Raw genomic sequence first — 17549 nt, 5'->3', positions numbered from 1 at the left:
TCCAACAAATGTTGAGAAAACCAAGATCCAAACATTTTCGAGAATTCGCCTTGGTCATGCAATTGCAACTCACCAATGGATCCTGAAGAAGTCTTCTTCCCCAATCTGCTGTTGTGGACAAACTCTTACTATAAAGCACATTCTCTGCGACTGCCTCAACTTTGCCTTGGCTAGAAGTATTGCATTTGGAACGATCAACCCTTTAAACATTCTACAATCAGCTTCAGAACAAAATATCAATTCAATATATTACTTTATTAATACTACTTGTAGTGTGATCGCATACCGTTGTAAGCATCCACTTTGAAGTGCGACAGAATTATGCAAACTTAGCATAATTTTGCATAATTCTGTAAACAAAAAAAAAGTAAAACAAAAATTTTGTCGTACTTCAACTGGCTGGGTATTGCATTTCGTAATGCAATACGATGCCACGCGCCCTAATCCAAACAATTACTATCTGTTTACGTTAGAATAATTTAGTGTAATAATTTCTGTATAAATAGCCAGGTAAGAATCGAATAAAGTCAATTGTTATCAATCAATTCAACTTAGCGTTCAAGTCGCTATTTTATTAAAGGCGTTAAATCCGCCTGAAGCATAAAGCTTATAGTTAGGGAACGTCTCTTGCCGAGCTACATTGGCATTATATGAGACGGCTAGACTTGGCGCACAGAAGCCGAGCAGCATAGGGATAAACCGTGGTACACCAAAGAATCACTTTTTTTATTACATACTAAGCTCATTATCTAATGTACATTTATTTAAATTAGAGCCGATAGCCTGTGTTGTTAGTGCTCAATGTATTTTTTTTAGTCTAAGAATTTATTTCATTAGTCGAAAATTAAAATAATAATAATAATAATAATAAATAATTAGGATATTACATATAATGTGGATTATGTACGAATATAAGAAGTAAGAATTAGGAGAAAATTTTTCAAAATAGGGCAAAATCGAACGCCAGATCTATAAAAATTGTATAAAACTATTCAGGAGACGTACAAGGGGAGATAAATGCTTATTTTTTATACATTATATACGAGATTATATATTATATTTCAAGCACTTCAAGCACTTGTACGAATATATGGTAAGAATTAGGAGAAAATTTTTCAAAATAGGGCAAAATCGAACGCCAGGTCTATAAAAATTGTATAAAACAATTCAGGAGACGTACAAGGGGAGATAAATGTTTATTTTTTATACATTTATGTAGAAATATAACAAAATGTCAACTTAGCATAAGTGATTAATAACTGAGTAATAAGTAGAATACGATGAATCGATAATACTGCATTACCTCCAAGTTTTTAGTGAAACACAACAACGTAAAACAAAAAACACATTCAAAGAATAATAGTAATTATTACGATTACAGAATCAATTTTCATCGTCACCGTCATCAGAAATTAGAGCTAATCTATTTTTTATTGTGTTAAATTGAAGTTTTGTGCTTTTACTATCCAATCCGTGTTAAAATAATCAAAAATTTTCGCATACGTCAAACGGCTTTTCATAACAATTCTTCTTATTGAGCGAGAACAAAAAGTTAGATATTTTGTTATACGATTGTTCATCACCCTTTTGTCTTTTAAATTAAGACTAAAGATCCCAAAATCCATTCCGATTCCTAAGATGGAAGAGGGCACAAGATAAAACGTATTTTCAATAAAAACACCATCTTGCAAAATTCTGTGCAGCACACACACTACTTTTGGGTTTATTTGTTTAAAAATTGGGTTCTTTAGAGAGTGAGCGTATAAAAACTTGGTACTTTAGAGAATAAGCGCACATGTTTGTTTACATTTCTCAATAATTGAACATGTGTTTGTTTATTAAATGTCGCATGTATAAAAAGAAACTAAAACTAAATCTATTGTAAGACCCAAATTTAACACTAAAAACAATACAATGTCACCCTCAATTACAAAAGTCGATGATGAAAATGACCACAACGCTACGTACGAAATCTATCAAAATCCAAGGAGATCATCAAACATACCCAACGAAATAATTGAAATTTTTGAATACTTAGGTACAAATTCTAAAATCGTATTTAAATCACACCAACGAAAAGAACCTGAACTTTTGCTAAATGAAAAAGTGAAATTGGCTCAAGATATCTAGGAACGCAACCCACAAACCTTCCTACTTCGGTTCGGTGTGTACTTACAAGAAAACCATCTGCAGAATTTTGCTCGCCTCGCTATAGCTCAAAGGGACCAAGAATTACATCCACATTGTCCGAGATAATCAAACAAAATTAAAAACGCGTCAACAAGATATCAAGACCCGCCGATATACGGTCTTAAAAAAACTTATAACAAACGGAAAGTATTTTAGCGAGCAGGAAATGATGAAAAGAGCTCCAGAGTTATATCAAGAATTGGTGGGTCAGTACCTGCGGTACTTTACCTACGCCTTCGCCTAAATCTCATTCGTCGATTCGTTAGAACGTTCCATTGTTGCCGACAAAGATCATTAGCTGTTCTTCTATCGTTGACTCAGCTGGTAACACACAAGGTGCCTCCCCATGGTGCCGCTTAGGCTACTCAGGCTACTCTGTTTACATCTCCAAAAATATTAATAAAAATAATAAATCCGCTTCTCCCCCTAGCTGTTCGGATGTGTCCGCTCCTCACCATACCGGCAAGTCGCACATGTTGCACAAGCAAGCAAGCAAGTGTAGTCACTTCCTCTATTTTCTTACCAACTCAAAATTCTCTACCTGTGAAACCTACCGTTCCTAGTTCAGATGACGTCTGCTTGACGGCAGTACTCCCCAGAAAGTCAATATTCGTGTCAAGACTGCCGCCTGACACCTCTGAGGAGAAAATAAAAAATTATCTTGCTGTAAAAGACCCATCCACCAAGTTGAAGCGTGTAAGCATTTTCATATTCGCTCTATCTAAACGTATCTCTCTATCTCTTCTTTTAAAGACTTAGTCCCGAATGTAAACATGGAAATTTTGTTAAATAAACCATTATAGCCAGTTGGATCCTTAATAAAGGAATTAATTCCTCGGGATTCTCGTAATACTAATTCGGCAGTTCTAAATATTTCTTCAGGACCAGTAACTTTTATTTATCAAAATGTTAGAGACCAAAACTCAAAAATACGCTCACTTCCGTAAATTCGGCGAGCACTGAGCTTTTCTCCGCACGTGAACTCCTCCGTGCGTCAGAGTACTGCATACGTCAAATCCTCCGCACGTGAACTTCTCCGTGTGTCAGAGTCCTCCGCACGTAATCTTCCTCATGCGTCAAAGACCTCCACACATAATATACATCGTCGAATATCTTAATTGGACCGTTCAACGCAGCAAATTTCTGATACAATTATATAATTTAATGTAATGCCCATTACAAAAATTTACTAATGCACATTAACGATATATCAGCGCATGTTAAAGCTAAAGTTTTCCGAATATGGCAACACAGCGTCTCAATTGAAAACGCCGGTGTTCCTTTTAACTCACTTCATTTGCATAATTGGTTATATGGCATTGCAAGAAGTGATATTTGTTGACATCGATATTTACAATAACATGAAATGTCGCCAATAATCAGGAGAATGTAAATTAAAGAGAAGGAAGAGCCCTTTTACGAATTTTAATGAAAGCCGCATCAAAACGAGTAAACTAAATATGCCTGCCACCTAATCGTTGAAGCGTTTAACAAGCGCGGCAGCCAAAAGCAAATTTTACAAGTTAGCCTAAAACTAGACCGCCTTAATTTTTATTATCAAATTAAACAAAGCCCTCGCTAAATTCTCTTTAAAGGCACCAAATTTTATAAGCTTATTCTTTAAAGGCACCAATTTTAAACAAATACATGCAAAATTATTGAAAAATGTAAACAAATGTGTGGACGCTTATTCTCAGATGGTTGGCATTTTTACAAATAATTGAGAACATATATACGCTATATTCTTTAAAGACACCAAATTTTATATGCTTATTCTTTAAAGGCACCAATTTTATTTCCCTGTTGAAAGGCAAAGCACAGAGTCGCTTATAATAAATAAATGGTTAAATGCCCAACTAACAACTTAAATGGTAACCCCATTCAGTCTGTTAAGTGTTCAAAAAGTAGTCCTGACACAATCAATACTATGGTCGCGTTGCTAACGCTCCGTTGTCATAACTAGTTTTCCAGTTTGGACAAATACCGTTGCCAAGTATTAAAAAATATTAAATTGGGGAAATTTTGACGACGGCTTTACAATTAACATAAAGTATTATGTTCTTTCTGTAAATAGCATAGAGTATTACGTTCGTTCCATAAATTAGCAGAATAAATTAGCTACTGTTTTGTTTAATTCGATAATAAAAAAAAAAATATGGCGGTCTTGTAAAATTATTATTATTATTATAAATTTAGCAAGAGAATAAATTCTAAGATAGTGTCAAAAAGAATTTTGTTCAACTTAACAGAAAACAGAGGACCAACTCTGTTAAAATGCAAAGCAGTCGGCAAAACAAAGGAAAGGAAACAATATAACAAGTACAATTGCTGAGGTAAACTTTCCAAAAATAAATCGCATAATTTTCTTATAAAATCGCTACGACACGGATATAGTTCACTTAAAACTTTTGTAATGTCGGTAGACATTTTCTTTTTTCGTGTTTAATTTAGTTGGTCCCGGAAGAATTTCGTATACCTCAAAAAACAACTTATGCTCGATTGGCGGAAATTATTTAAAAATAAATGTGTAATATTAAGCGTCAGCTGATTATAATGCTTCTTCTTTTTTCAGGCCGATTAGGCAACTTTCATAATGAAAAAATGAAAATTTGCATGGAAATGAAAGGGATTTTTAAAAAGTAGGCAGCTAATCCCAAAGAATAAGCAAGAGATTTATTTCCAAAAACAGTGAAATGAAAAGTAAAAATACCTACAATAATCTTCTTTTTTTACAGCCTGACGAAAACTTTCAGTTATTGAAAATATTGTGGTATACTACATGCGAAACCCAACTGTAGCTCATTTCGTCGTCATTTTCCTTTTCTAACTAAAATACTTTCAAAGAAGTTAGGTTTTGCTTCAAAATTGTCATTTGGGCTTGGAATATATGAATAAATTTACATTACTCCTATTGGACTTGGAACGTAGCGAGGAATCTGCTTTTAGCAAAAACTTTCGTGTTTGGATTACAACGGAACCTCGTGATTCTTTCTCGATCACTTTGCTGCAAATGTCTTTAAAATTCACTAATGAGCCTCCAGCAGGTATCCGCGCTGGTCTGAAGAGAACTTATTCCAATTTGTCTTAGGATTTTCTAGACTATTCTCAGTCGGCCTTTTACCATCCTTTGGTGTTCGCAATACTCTTTTTGCACTCTGTCGTGCAAGAGCCCTTATGGAATTTTTATTTTCTCAGTTGTTTGGAATTTTTATACAAATTATTGAGAATATATACGCTTATTCTCGCATCGATGGCTTTTTTACAAAGACCTGTTGAATTATTGAGAACGAATATGCGCTCATTTCTTAAAGTGGTACAATACATGCAAAATTATCGAGAATTTTGAACGCTTATTCTTAAAAGTGGTACAATACATGCACACTTATCTAGAATTTTAAACAAACGCATTCAAACATTGCATTCTAACTAAAAAATTATATTATTTATTTTTGAAGTTTGGTAAGTATTTCTATTATAATAGTGTCGACTTCGGCCTAGCGCCATTGCCAGTATCACCACATGTTAGAGTCTTTGTTATACTTGGTATTTCGTGGTAGCTCCAAGACTTAAGTTTATTAATTTGGTCCAAAGTAATTGGATGATCATACACTTTGCGGCATGCTAGCCAAATCTAAGAAATGTTTCGCATATTCCGTCAAAATCACTTTCTGAGAAAAGCATAAAAAAATTTATTAGATATTGATATACGCTTCTTGAAAAACTTACATTAAATCTGAAATCCAGATTAGGATCCTGCAATTTCTCTATTAAAACAGGCAATTTTATGGGACGTAGTGACCATTTTGAATTGCTCCCGAAAGATGGTGTACAATTCACAAAGCCAGAAAAACAATTCTTAAGGAGGGCTCTTTAATTGATAGAGCCCCTATAGATGACCCATTTAAAAGCTCAACGGAAACTCAAAGCCTTGGTTCGACAAGTTTTGCCTTTGACGTTTCCTCCAAACCGCAAACCGATAAAAAGATGACTTAAAGAACCTGTTTGTGTACCCACGTAAAACTCATGATTTTCAGTATAATTTGGATTTTTTACATTGCTGGTTGTCCACTTCATTTTAAATGAAAATAATCAGTGACCTGGGATTAACTTTTGTTTTTAAGATATACTAAAAATGTTTTCAATAATCTCTTTTTTTGTCAGTCAGCTGTTCTCCTCCGAGCAAACATTACATCTACACATGGCATTTGACGAGTAGCAATAGAGATCTCAGGGGCCTCTAAATAATTCAATACAATTGATATGAAAATCTCTTGGTTAGAATATACCATACGAATTCAATGGTATGCCAGTTGCTTATTTGTACAAAATCATCTGGATGATTTAGAAACCGGGAAAGCTATCAGCTGGACCACGGTAAGACAATTTAAATTATATTTTGCATTGTAGAACTAAGATATGAATTTTTATTGAATTTGATGCATTTGAAAAGCGACTAACGTTTGAACGTTTGATGAAAGAACGATAAAACGTAGTATGTGCACACATTAAATCTTCGTTCTAATGACTACACGGTAACTCCCTTCTCGGTGATTTCTCAAAGGTAACTGATTATATATAAAATTATATATAGCTTTTGAATTGAATTGTTATGCGCTCAAGGTTTTTAAATGTTTATTGTTTTTACTGTAATAGAAAATCAAAGTCAGGAGGCAAAGGAATCGGAATCAAAAAGTGCGTATGTTAATTAATAGATTGTTTGTTTTAATTGTTTAATTGTTTCAATAAAATAAGATTTAAATTGAATATGAACGCTCTTTTGCTCTTTTAAACTAGAGTCGTCTAGTGGTGGCAGCGAGACTCGTGAAGATAGAGTTGCTCGTATGGTTAAAGAAATGTAATCAAAGACTCCAATGCCATATGATACCTTTGAAGTGAAAGAGTAGTGGAGTACGTGGGATCTCTCAGCTCGATGAATATGTTTCTCAGCCAAGAAATCGATCGTATGCAGAGTATGTGGGGAACACTTCCTCTTTTAAGAAAGAAGAAAAATTTGGCAACAATTCAATATCTTATATAGATCATTATTTTGGTAAAAGCTACTTTGAAGGTCCTTTCATTGGCAATATAAGGCACTACTATCATGAGCGAGCAGTTGCGAGATGCGCTCGATAATATATTTAACGCGTGCGTACCTGCCATTTGACAGCGAGAAAGCTTGGTGTCCTCGACCCTTGGATTTTGGTTTACTGACTTATTAGAGAGGAATCAACATTTTCATACATGGCGTTTTAATGTACGTTTTATTTATTCTTATGTTTCATAGCCAAATCAAAGTTCCGAGCGTGCTTGTTTCGTAACAGATAGTATATAAGAGGTTTCCTTTTTAACGAGAATGGCAGACGGTCATGTAACCGAATTCGAAAAAAAAAAATTTAATTATAGGCAAGACCCGTCGTTTTCTAGATGTCCGGTTTTGCAATCTTAAGTAACTGTTAAGATTAAGACTTCCAAAAAATACATATTATCTTTGCCATCAACATGTGATAACAAAAATCCAAAACTTCAAAACGCATTTGTTGACCCAACAATCGTTGCGAATTGAGGTGTGGTTACCATTCGTTACATCCATCTCGCAGAGGTCTATTGAGTACGCACACCATCGCATACACTTATACACACTCGTCGTGCAAATATCAGTAAATGTTCTCATTTCAGTTCTTTTACTTTCTTTTACGGTCTTTAATATCGTTTGTTTTTATCAGATACCTTGGGTTAGTATTTAATAATTTCGAAATCTAAATGTCCTATCTTATATACATAGTGTTTTTGCTTTGGAGTAACTTGTACCTACATACAACGCCAAGTAAATAAACAAACAAACTTTTCAACAAAAAACACACATTTAACACATGGCAAAACAACAACAAATACACAAGCCTTGCTATTCACGACAGTTTACAACATACAATGTAACCTGCAGTTTGTTAAATCCTCTCTCTATTTTATATCTCCATAAATCGCGCATATGTTTTTTTTAAAGGCTCTGATGCCTCGGATGATTTTGAAATCTCAAATCTCTTTGCTGTATTCTTCCGACAAAATTTTTCGACTGCTAATTCCGATTTATCAGCAAAATATCCATATCCTATAACTAATTTGGTTTTAATTCCCAATGTGGTTGTTTCTGAAAATGACGTTTTTAAAAGGCTGAGCTCTCTAAAATATAGTTGTGCGCCGCGACCTGATGAAATTCCATCATGTGTATTTACAAGTTGCTCTGTCGAGTTATGTGGCGTTATCTCAGAATTTTTAACCACTCCTTAAATTTTATGTGTTTTCGCTTTGTGTTGGAGGAGTACTTTCCTTATTCCACTTCACAAAAGCGGAAGTAGAAAACGTGTTGAGAACTACAGGGGCATAGTCAAGTTGAATGTCTTGCCTAAGCTAACTAATTCGTATATTTCTCCACACCAGCATGGCTTTCGGAAAGGAAAATCTATGGTCGCCAATTTGTTAGACTTTACTTGTCATGCTTTCAAGGCTTTTTCTAGTTGTTCTCGCACTGCTGTGATATATACTGTTTTAAACAAAGCATTTGATTTGGTTAATCATAAATTACTTATCTTTAAACTCAAAGCCTCTGGCTTCTCCTTCCATTTAATAAAATGGATGAGCCATTTCTGCACAGTAGATCATTTAGGGTTTTGTTTAACTTCATCACCTCGGATGAATTTTCTGTGACGTCTGGCGTACCTCAAGGCAGCCACTTAGGTCCCATTTTATTTAGTTTATACATTAATGATCTCCCATCGGTGATTAATTCCAGCCAGATCTTAATGTATGCTGATGATGTGAAATTGTTCTCTTCTGCCTCCGTAGAATCGAATTCACATCAGCTTCAAACTGGTTTGAATAAGTTGGTTGCAGTAAATGTATGAAGCTTTTTTTCTCAAGCAGGATGGCATTCTTTACTCAGTATTTCATTGATTCGCACAAGTTGGAGGACGTCGATTCGTTCACAGATTTAGGCGTTCCATTTAACCATAGCTTACGTTTTAATCTGCATAAAGCTCTCGTTAAGCAAAGCTAGATCCGCGCTTGGTTTTATAAAGAGGTGGTCCAAAGAGCTTGATGATCCGTACACTACGAAAAGGCAGTACATGTGTTTGGTTAGACCTATACTCGAGTATGCTTCCGTTGTGTGGTCTGTTTCATAGGTGTTTCATATGTAGATTCAATTGAATCTTTCCAAAAGCAATTCTTGCTGTTTGCCCTCAGGAATTTGGGTTGGGACCCGATTGCCTCTCTTCCCCCCTATGAAAATTGGTTGCTTCTATTATCCTTACCGTCATTTGGGAAACGTTGATTTTTTCTTGGGGTTTCCTTTTTAATCAACGCAATAAATGGTACTATTGACTCGCCCGCATTACTTGATGAGATAAGCTTTAATGTCGCTAACCGCTTCTCGAAGCACTTTATCTTGATTAAGCTTAGTCAATGCAAATATAATTAAGATCTGTTTAATCCGCTCAGAGTTGTTTGCAGAAACCTAAATGATATCTATCACTTATTCTCATTATCGGACATTTAAAGTCTTTTAAAGCCAGTTTGCTTAATATGCGTGATTTACCTATGCCTTACTAACATATCATTCTTTATATCTCATTTTTTATTTAAAATAATATTGTGTTGTTAACGTGTTGGTTTCCAAGCTTATGCTTGTTTCCAATGGTTCAGGGGTTCACTTGAAACCTGGATCTGTTCTTGTTGCTGGTGTGCTTCTGTTCTAGCTGTGTACAAGCTTTTTTTTCTTGCCTTTTATTTATTTATACACGAATTATTATTTCTAACTTTTTAATTTGTCTTTATACTTACTTCTTATTTATTATTCCTCTTTTTTTCTTCCTTTTATTGTATACTAGTTTTAAAACAATTAGTATAAGATTTTCTATTAAGATGCACTGAATTCGACTGTAATTTTCTTTAGTTGAATTCCATGTATAAATAGGAAAATAAATAAATAAATAAATATATATTCCAGGGAGATAAAATGCAGGATGAGAATTTTCTGACGAAGTTAAATGGAAAAGATAAAAAAAAAAAGTTACCTAAAAATTTTAAATCAAGATTAAGAATAAGAAAACAATCGAAAAAAATAAAGCTCATATAGCACCCAGTTTAATTGAAAACGATAATTTTGGTCTTAAATTATTCTTGCCCAGAATGACTTTTTGTTTCTCTTTGATACGTTTCTCCTGTTGCTTGCACATACGTTGAGCTTTCTTATCCATAAGATTAATTATAAGAAGGGATCGTGTTTCATGTGTGGAGTGGTGACTACGATTGCCTGCGAATGGGGTACAATAATTTGGAGTTAACAAATTTAATAAACTTCGAGGAGGTGTCTTGTGGACAACAACAAGCAGGCAAACTTCCTGAAAGCGAGCACCTACCTCACGACGGCGTTCGTCTTCTCGTATCTGTTCTCGTCTCGGTAGGTAATAAACACCAGAGGAATATTAGACTAATAACTTACTTTTAACTTGTGCTTCTTCCGATTTGCGGATAGATAATGCCTTCTCATTTATTTCTCCTTCGAAACCTGCCAAATCATTTTCTAAACGACTTATTTGTTTATCGAACAACCCATAAGTTTGTATAGCTAATAGCACTTTATCATTACTACATTCATTGGCACTACCAAATAATTGTTGTATATCAGAGGGACGTTTTTTGCGCTCTTCCTCGGTCATGGTACATGAAGTGTCTGCCAATTTGTGCATCAACTCTTTAGCCCGACTATCACTGCCTTCATTGGCGGCAATCACCGGTCACGTTATCGATTCTGATAAACGATTTGGTAGAAATATTGAAATAGTAGAAAATGGGCCAAGTTAGTCAGAGCAGAAGCCCGTAGTGCACCGTAAACTTAACGCAACTTCATTTTTTTTAATAAAGCTTTGTGGGTTTTTACTTGTTACTAAGAAATTATAAACAAGCTCACCATCCTTCACCCTGCATGTTAAAAAAGAGACATTAAGCGTATTAGCACGGTTTACCACACCACCGTTGAGATACCGTGATAGGCGCGTTGGCAAATGTTTTAAATGGCTGGCTTCTCTTTAGGCTTTCACCATTACAAACTGAACTTAAACTCGCTGCTGGTGTGCTGATATCTGCAAAACAAAAGTGTTGTGGTTACTGAATTTTTTATATAAAGGTGAACAAAAACCAACAGAAGTATCGCATGCGAATACTTGTAATGGGCGGTAATGGGCGGCATTCAATTGGGGGCGGCAGTCAACGGCGAATACTTGTGTTTTTATCTAAAATTAGATAGAAATAAGGATAAAATAAAGGTAAACACAAATAGGATAAACACAAATTTACCATTGGAGGAGAGCGAATCATTCTCATGATGCGGAAGCGGTGACCGGAGAGAAGGACTTAATTTTTATTCGAATCTGAAATAGAATAATATTAAGCAATAAATATACCTATTATAATTACCTTAAGACGAGGAAGCAATCGTTTTCGATGAAATATATAGTCTGCTGCGGCGTAAGCCTTGTTTTTTAAACTAAAAATGGAATAAAAACAAACGAATATATGCTAGATATTGAAATATATCTTAATATATTTATCTTAGAATGGCGTTACGTTGATGTTCTGACGCATGCATAAAGAGCGCGTATCCAAATAAATTTACTTGGGGCTACTGCAGGATCCTCACACCCTGAAGAAGACAAGAAGCTTGCCTATGTTTCGTTCCACCATGTATTGCCGCATAGCGGCGTAGAAAACATCATAGGCTTCGTTGAATGCTTCTTCGACCTTTTGTGTTGGAAAGGCTGGCTTAAGTTGTTTGGAGGAGAGGGTCAAGCTATCTCTCCTGTCCCTCGCAACTTTTTGACCGTTCTCCTCTTTGCAGAAGGCTTCTTCCTCCAGTGTAAGCGCGCTTCGCATCCCAGCTGCTCACCGATGTATCGCGCTATTGCGCATCCTTCGATCCAGGAATTCAACATCGAAACCATATAAAACCTTATTAAACCGTCTTAAACAGTCTTAGGCAGTCTTAAACACTTCTAAGCACTTGGAAAAAAATAACGGAATTCAACATCAGAACCACACCCTCCACATAAAACCAAAGCCGAAAATTTAAACAATGAAATGTGAAAAAATCGATTGATAAACTAAGGCGACAGCACCTATTTGACCTCAGGAATTCTAGCCTGGCTTTTCATATATAGATTTCAATGCGTATGATTTATAACTTGAACAAAGTCGACCAACAATTATCTAATACTGATACTGATGTTGCCGCTTTGTTTAACTTATTGGCTCTCCCAATTCAATTTCGAAGAGATTTAAAAATTGTATGCGACAAAATATTTATATACTAAAGCAATATATACTACACGTATACCTATATACCTTTCTTATACTCTACACCTCTTGCGGTAACAGTATATTAAGTTTGTACAGATGTAAGTCGCACACAGAAGTCGGGATAGATACACCTTTTATTATACCAATCGGTTTATTCAGTTAATAGAAACTCATTTCAGAATCGGAGTGATTATTATTCAATCATGTTACATTTAACGGCCTATTTAAAACCTTTTTTATCTTTTCGCGAATCATTCAAGTCCTTTTTGTAAAGCATGACCCATGAAAAATACATCGAATCCACTATAACTTTCTTTAAAACGAGATGTTATTTTTATATACGTTAGCATTCATTGAAGAACCTTGTTGGTGTTTACCACTTGTGGTACCGGGTATATTAAATTTGTACGGACATATGTAACAATAAGAGAGGCTTAAGACAGACTGATCGTACCGATGTCTGTCCGTGTGTGTTCATGTATTTTTGTGTTCAAGTTACAATTTTTGAGATACTTCGATGAAATTTGGTACACTGGCGTGTTTTGACCCAAGGACGAATACTATTGAAAATGGTGTGGATCAGTTCACTTTTTTGGCCACCCCCCGTATAATGTCCTTTTTGAAAAGTCCATATAAGGAATAAAATTTTAATTTACAAAATTTCGCAACAAAGGTAGCTAAATACTAGACATTCGACATTTTAAATTGGTATGAAATTTGGTCAAATGGAAAACTGGCAACGTGGATATTTGCCAGCAGAAAAGTCTAAGTTTTAACATGTGGTGATGAAAATTACAGTAATTTCATACAAAAATGAAGTCTACAAAGTTTTGACCAACTGCATTTATTTTTGGATCCTACCCTATGTAAGTATTTTTCCGCAAATTTTTGTTTGTTAGGGAAAAAAAAAGTCTAAGCTTTAATATCTTATGGTGAAAATTTGTGCATTACAGTAATTTGATATAAAAATAACTAAACCAAATATGAAACACATATTTGACCTCCCCACATAAGATTTCTGATGAATAGTATGCCTTTTAGAAAAAAATTTAATTTTTAATACTTTATGATGAAAATTTGCCCATAGTAGCAAAACAACCAAAAAATTTAACAGTAGGGAATTTCGATCACGTCTATTTTTTCGGCACTAACATATATAAAGATTATCACGAAAAGCAAGCCTTTATGTTTACTTTTCCACGACGGAAACTAAAAGTTAAAATAATTGGGAAGTAAATTAAGTTTGCTAAATTTAGATCGCGTCATGTAATATTTTGGGCACACTCTAATATGCGGTTCTTCATGAAAACTTTGCTTTGCAAGAAAATAATTATTACCAGAACGAGTAAATATGTGTGTTAGGCGCACCTAACACCCAAATGGACTTTGGATAGACCCACATTTTTCTGAATCGATCGGTGGGATTTAATCAAGTTCTTCTGGGAGTTACATAAGTCCACACAAAGGTTAATATACTCTTGCACCATAAGTGGTGTGGGTTATAAATATTATTGGGAGCAGAGCATGCTTCATAAGCACAAGCGTATTAAAATATAACCTTAATGTGAGGTGAACTGCGCTGCTGATGCAATACAAATATTTAAGTTATCATTGTAAAGCTTTTTTTTGATCTTTATATCCCATAATAAATTAATTCCAATAGGTACCCAATTACCAATCCGTATTCACAGTTTCTGTTTTCGCGGCACATATACCCCGCGAATGAAGAATTTTTACTGTATATCCATAAAAATGGGAAAATTCGCGACACCTACTCAGTTATACAGTGTGTCATAGTTTAATTTTTTTTTCAAAATCTTTATAACGCACGTAGGTGTGGCCAAAACCCCATAAAGTGCACAAATTGTAGGTCATTTTCAAATTTGAAATGCAGTTAAATACGTTCGCATGTTCATTTGTCCATTTGAGCAATATCTTAGTGTGAATATTCTCCTATTTGCGAAAATAAACTTGTAAAAAACTGACAAATGAAGTAAGACAACAATTTTTTTTTATAAATTTATATCTTTAAAATTAAATTTTATTCACTTATTGATAAGTTTACATTTGGTAACGGCTTGGAGGTTTTCACTTATGCACGACCCGGCATTTTACCACTTTTCCGTGGCCTCTTTTGTTGCTGTATCATCTTCTTTAGGTGTTTCGTATATTCGCTCGTAACAGCATTAACCACAGCGTCAGAACCTTCACCAGTGGTCTGAAGAGGATATGAAAGTTTTAAATGCATGTTTAAGCTCCAAAAATTTTCACTCAATAAAATAAAACTATAAACCAAAACTTCTTACTTTTATAATATCCGGTAAAGAATGGAGAAAATCTTCAAGCATGCTGAAGAAATGGTATGTCTTCTCCTTCCGTTTCTTTATAATCTCGTCTTAATTGGTTAATCGTCATGGTTTCCGGGTAGGAAGACACAAGCGATTTTAAAATCATTTGGATTTTTTTTAATTTAATTTCTAAATGCACAGTCGTTTGATGCAGTTCTGTTGATTCCTCAGAATCCACAGTAAATTGATTGGCCTCCTGTTGTTCGATATCATTCGTCGCCACAGGTGATTGCGGCTTTTTCTTTTCCGCAGGTGTTGGCGGCGGCGGAGGTGGCGTTGTCATCCTAACATTTTTATCTTTAGTTAAGTTCATGCCGAAAGGCAATCTAGAACTATCTTCGAACGTCTCAGCTTTCGGGCTTATCTAATTTCTGCATATCATCACCATCGTATTTGGACATCGCGCCTACACCATTTCTTTGCTTGACAAAATGCGAGCTGCTGTTTCTGTTTTAGTAGTCCTATTAGTTTTTTCCAAAAACGACATTTTAAATAATTTCACTTGAATATGACTTTTTTCATCAAAAGTATTTTTTCTCTTGTTTCTTAGAAAATAACATTTTTTGTGCAGTCTTTTCGAGCAGCTCAAAATTTACAAATGGAGATCGCGAAAATGAATAATAACAATGAAAATTGCCGTTAAGTAACGCTTTTTGTTTTTGTTCCTTTTCATTAGTGTTGTTAAGCTACAAATGCGTTATAGCGTTTTTTGTATTAAATTTTTACGATCTTAGAAGTAGCAACGCATTTGCAATAGAACAACTTAGCTTTTTTATATTGAGAAACGGCATTTGTAGATTACGGGCAAGTTCGGAAGAATGAAAAATGATGAAGGATTTGCTGAGATTTGATAAATGCTTAGGCTTAAAATGGACAAAACACAACTGAGGAAGTGTTTTGTATATGCTAGATAAGCATAAAACAGTAGCAACCATTTTAGGCATGGGTAGAGCTATGGTGGAGAAAAAGAATTGTCAATATATATCGGAGGCAGGCGTTACATTAAGCAATAAAAATATCTTTGAATGATAAAAAGACAACTTAGAAGGACATTGTCAAGTTGGTCATCACTACACAAATTTCATGGCGTACACTTTGTATTTGCCTTGCAAGAACTTATATAGAAGTAAATTACGAATTTGAAAGGTTTAGAATTTGACAGATTACTGCCAAAAGAGAAACTTGTGGCTTTTCTCAACATTTCTTCAATTCTTCCAACACAGCGCCTCTTATTTATCTGTTGTAAGGAAGCGATTTTGCTTCCTTACGAAATACAAGTCCGTCCGCCTTAGACATTTATCACCAGCAGGCAACCCGCCAGTCCGATCTGTCCGTGCACGTCCGTGGGGGTTCAATAGAAGATAAGCAGCCCCCCCCCAGCACCAAACGTAGGGTATAAAGCGCATAGCGAATATGCCTATGTAGAATCATAATATCACACACCCACACCGTGTAAAGACAAAATCACAATAGCACACACACCTATTCCTTGTACAGCTAGAATCATAATAACACACATCAAAAAGCTTAGATCCAAATTCCAAAATGCACTAGCGGAGTCAAGAACTCAATTAAAAGAAAAAAAGCTCAAATCCAAATTTCAAAATGTAAGAGCGGAGTCAAGAACCCAAATAAAAGAAAAACTTAGTTGCAAGAAATCAATATGTTAAGAACACAAGTAGAATCTCAAAATGTTTAAGAACTCGAAGGTTAAACAAAACTCAAAGTACAAATACTAGTAGAATCTCAAGAACACAAAGGCTAAATAAAACTCAAAGTATAATTACAAGTAAAATCCCAAAATGTTTAACAAGCATAATAGAACTTAGGTAGGAAATCTATGCATGCAAAACAAACTTCAGCAAAAATCTCTATGTGTAAAAATGCGCAGAATGAGTAGCACCGTTAGGGTCAACAAAGCAAGCAGAATGGGCCTTAGGTAGAAAATCTATGCATGTAAAACAAACTTCAGCAAGAATCTCTATGCACCGTTAGGGCAAACAACAAGCAGAATTGAACATAGGTAGGGAAAGAAATAGTAAAAACATACGATAATGCATAAACTGCATACACACATTGTACAAAGACACGATCACACATGTAAAAACACACAAAACACATGCAAACACAGTGCACTAGCACCCACATACCTAACGGCGATCGAATCACGCGATTTGGTACCTGAGTGCTTAGCGAGTAAACACTTGAACAAAACCTAGTAATAAGCTACACACACAAAGCACATGCAAGCACACAAGCACTCACATACCTAACGGTGACTAGATCACGCGATTTGGTACCTGAGTGCTTAGTGAGCAGACATTTGAACAAATAGAGTAATAAGTTAGACATAAGTTGGTTCTAAGTTGCGCATAAGTAGGGTCATGCAAGTCGTAACTGAGATTGCGACTGCAGCCAACCTAAGCTAAGCATACACATAAGCATAGGACCTCAAAACGCATGTAAACACATAGAACATGTTGGCAAGAGGACAAGCGAGCGAGACTCAGGCTATAAAAGAACAGCGCATCGCAAAGACTCTTTCATTTTTGTGTCATAGCCGTCTAGGTAAGTACCCTCAGACAGATTATCAAGTGACGAAGAAGTTTTTTTTGACTTTACGGATAGGGGATGCGCTGGTTAGTATTAATCGCCATCCCT

At 35.1% G+C, this 17549-nt stretch overlaps 1 protein-coding gene across 1 annotated transcript; it reads right to left on the bottom strand.

The window, feature by feature from the left end:
* Positions 1–10313: 10313 nt before the first annotated feature.
* On the bottom strand, positions 10314–10904 carry LOC119643310 (UPF0430 protein CG31712-like). Its single transcript, XM_038042651.1, has 2 exons — positions 10688–10904; positions 10314–10498 (listed from the first exon to the last, which is right to left on the bottom strand). The coding sequence occupies exons 1-2, from the start codon at positions 10902–10904 to the stop codon at positions 10314–10316; spliced, it is 402 nt and encodes a 133-aa protein (XP_037898579.1).
* Positions 10905–17549: the final 6645 nt, after the last annotated feature.

The sequence above is a fragment of the Glossina fuscipes genome, unplaced genomic scaffold, assembly GCF_014805625.2.
Source record: "Glossina fuscipes isolate IAEA_lab_2018 unplaced genomic scaffold, Yale_Gfus_2 60170, whole genome shotgun sequence".
Lineage (NCBI taxonomy): Eukaryota > Metazoa > Arthropoda > Insecta > Diptera > Glossinidae > Glossina > Glossina fuscipes.
This window is presented reverse-complemented; position numbering and strand designations above follow the sequence as displayed.

Bases quoted from the DNA above. Each gene is read 5' to 3' on its own strand.
- LOC119643310 (XM_038042651.1), bottom strand. From the start codon at position 10,904: ATGACCGAGGAAGAGCGCAAAAAACGTCCCTCTGATATACAACAATTA. The intron at 10,499-10,687 runs GTAAGTTATTAG...CCCCATTCGCAG, and splicing joins GGAAGAAGCACAAGTTAAAA to GCAATCGTAGTCACCACTCC.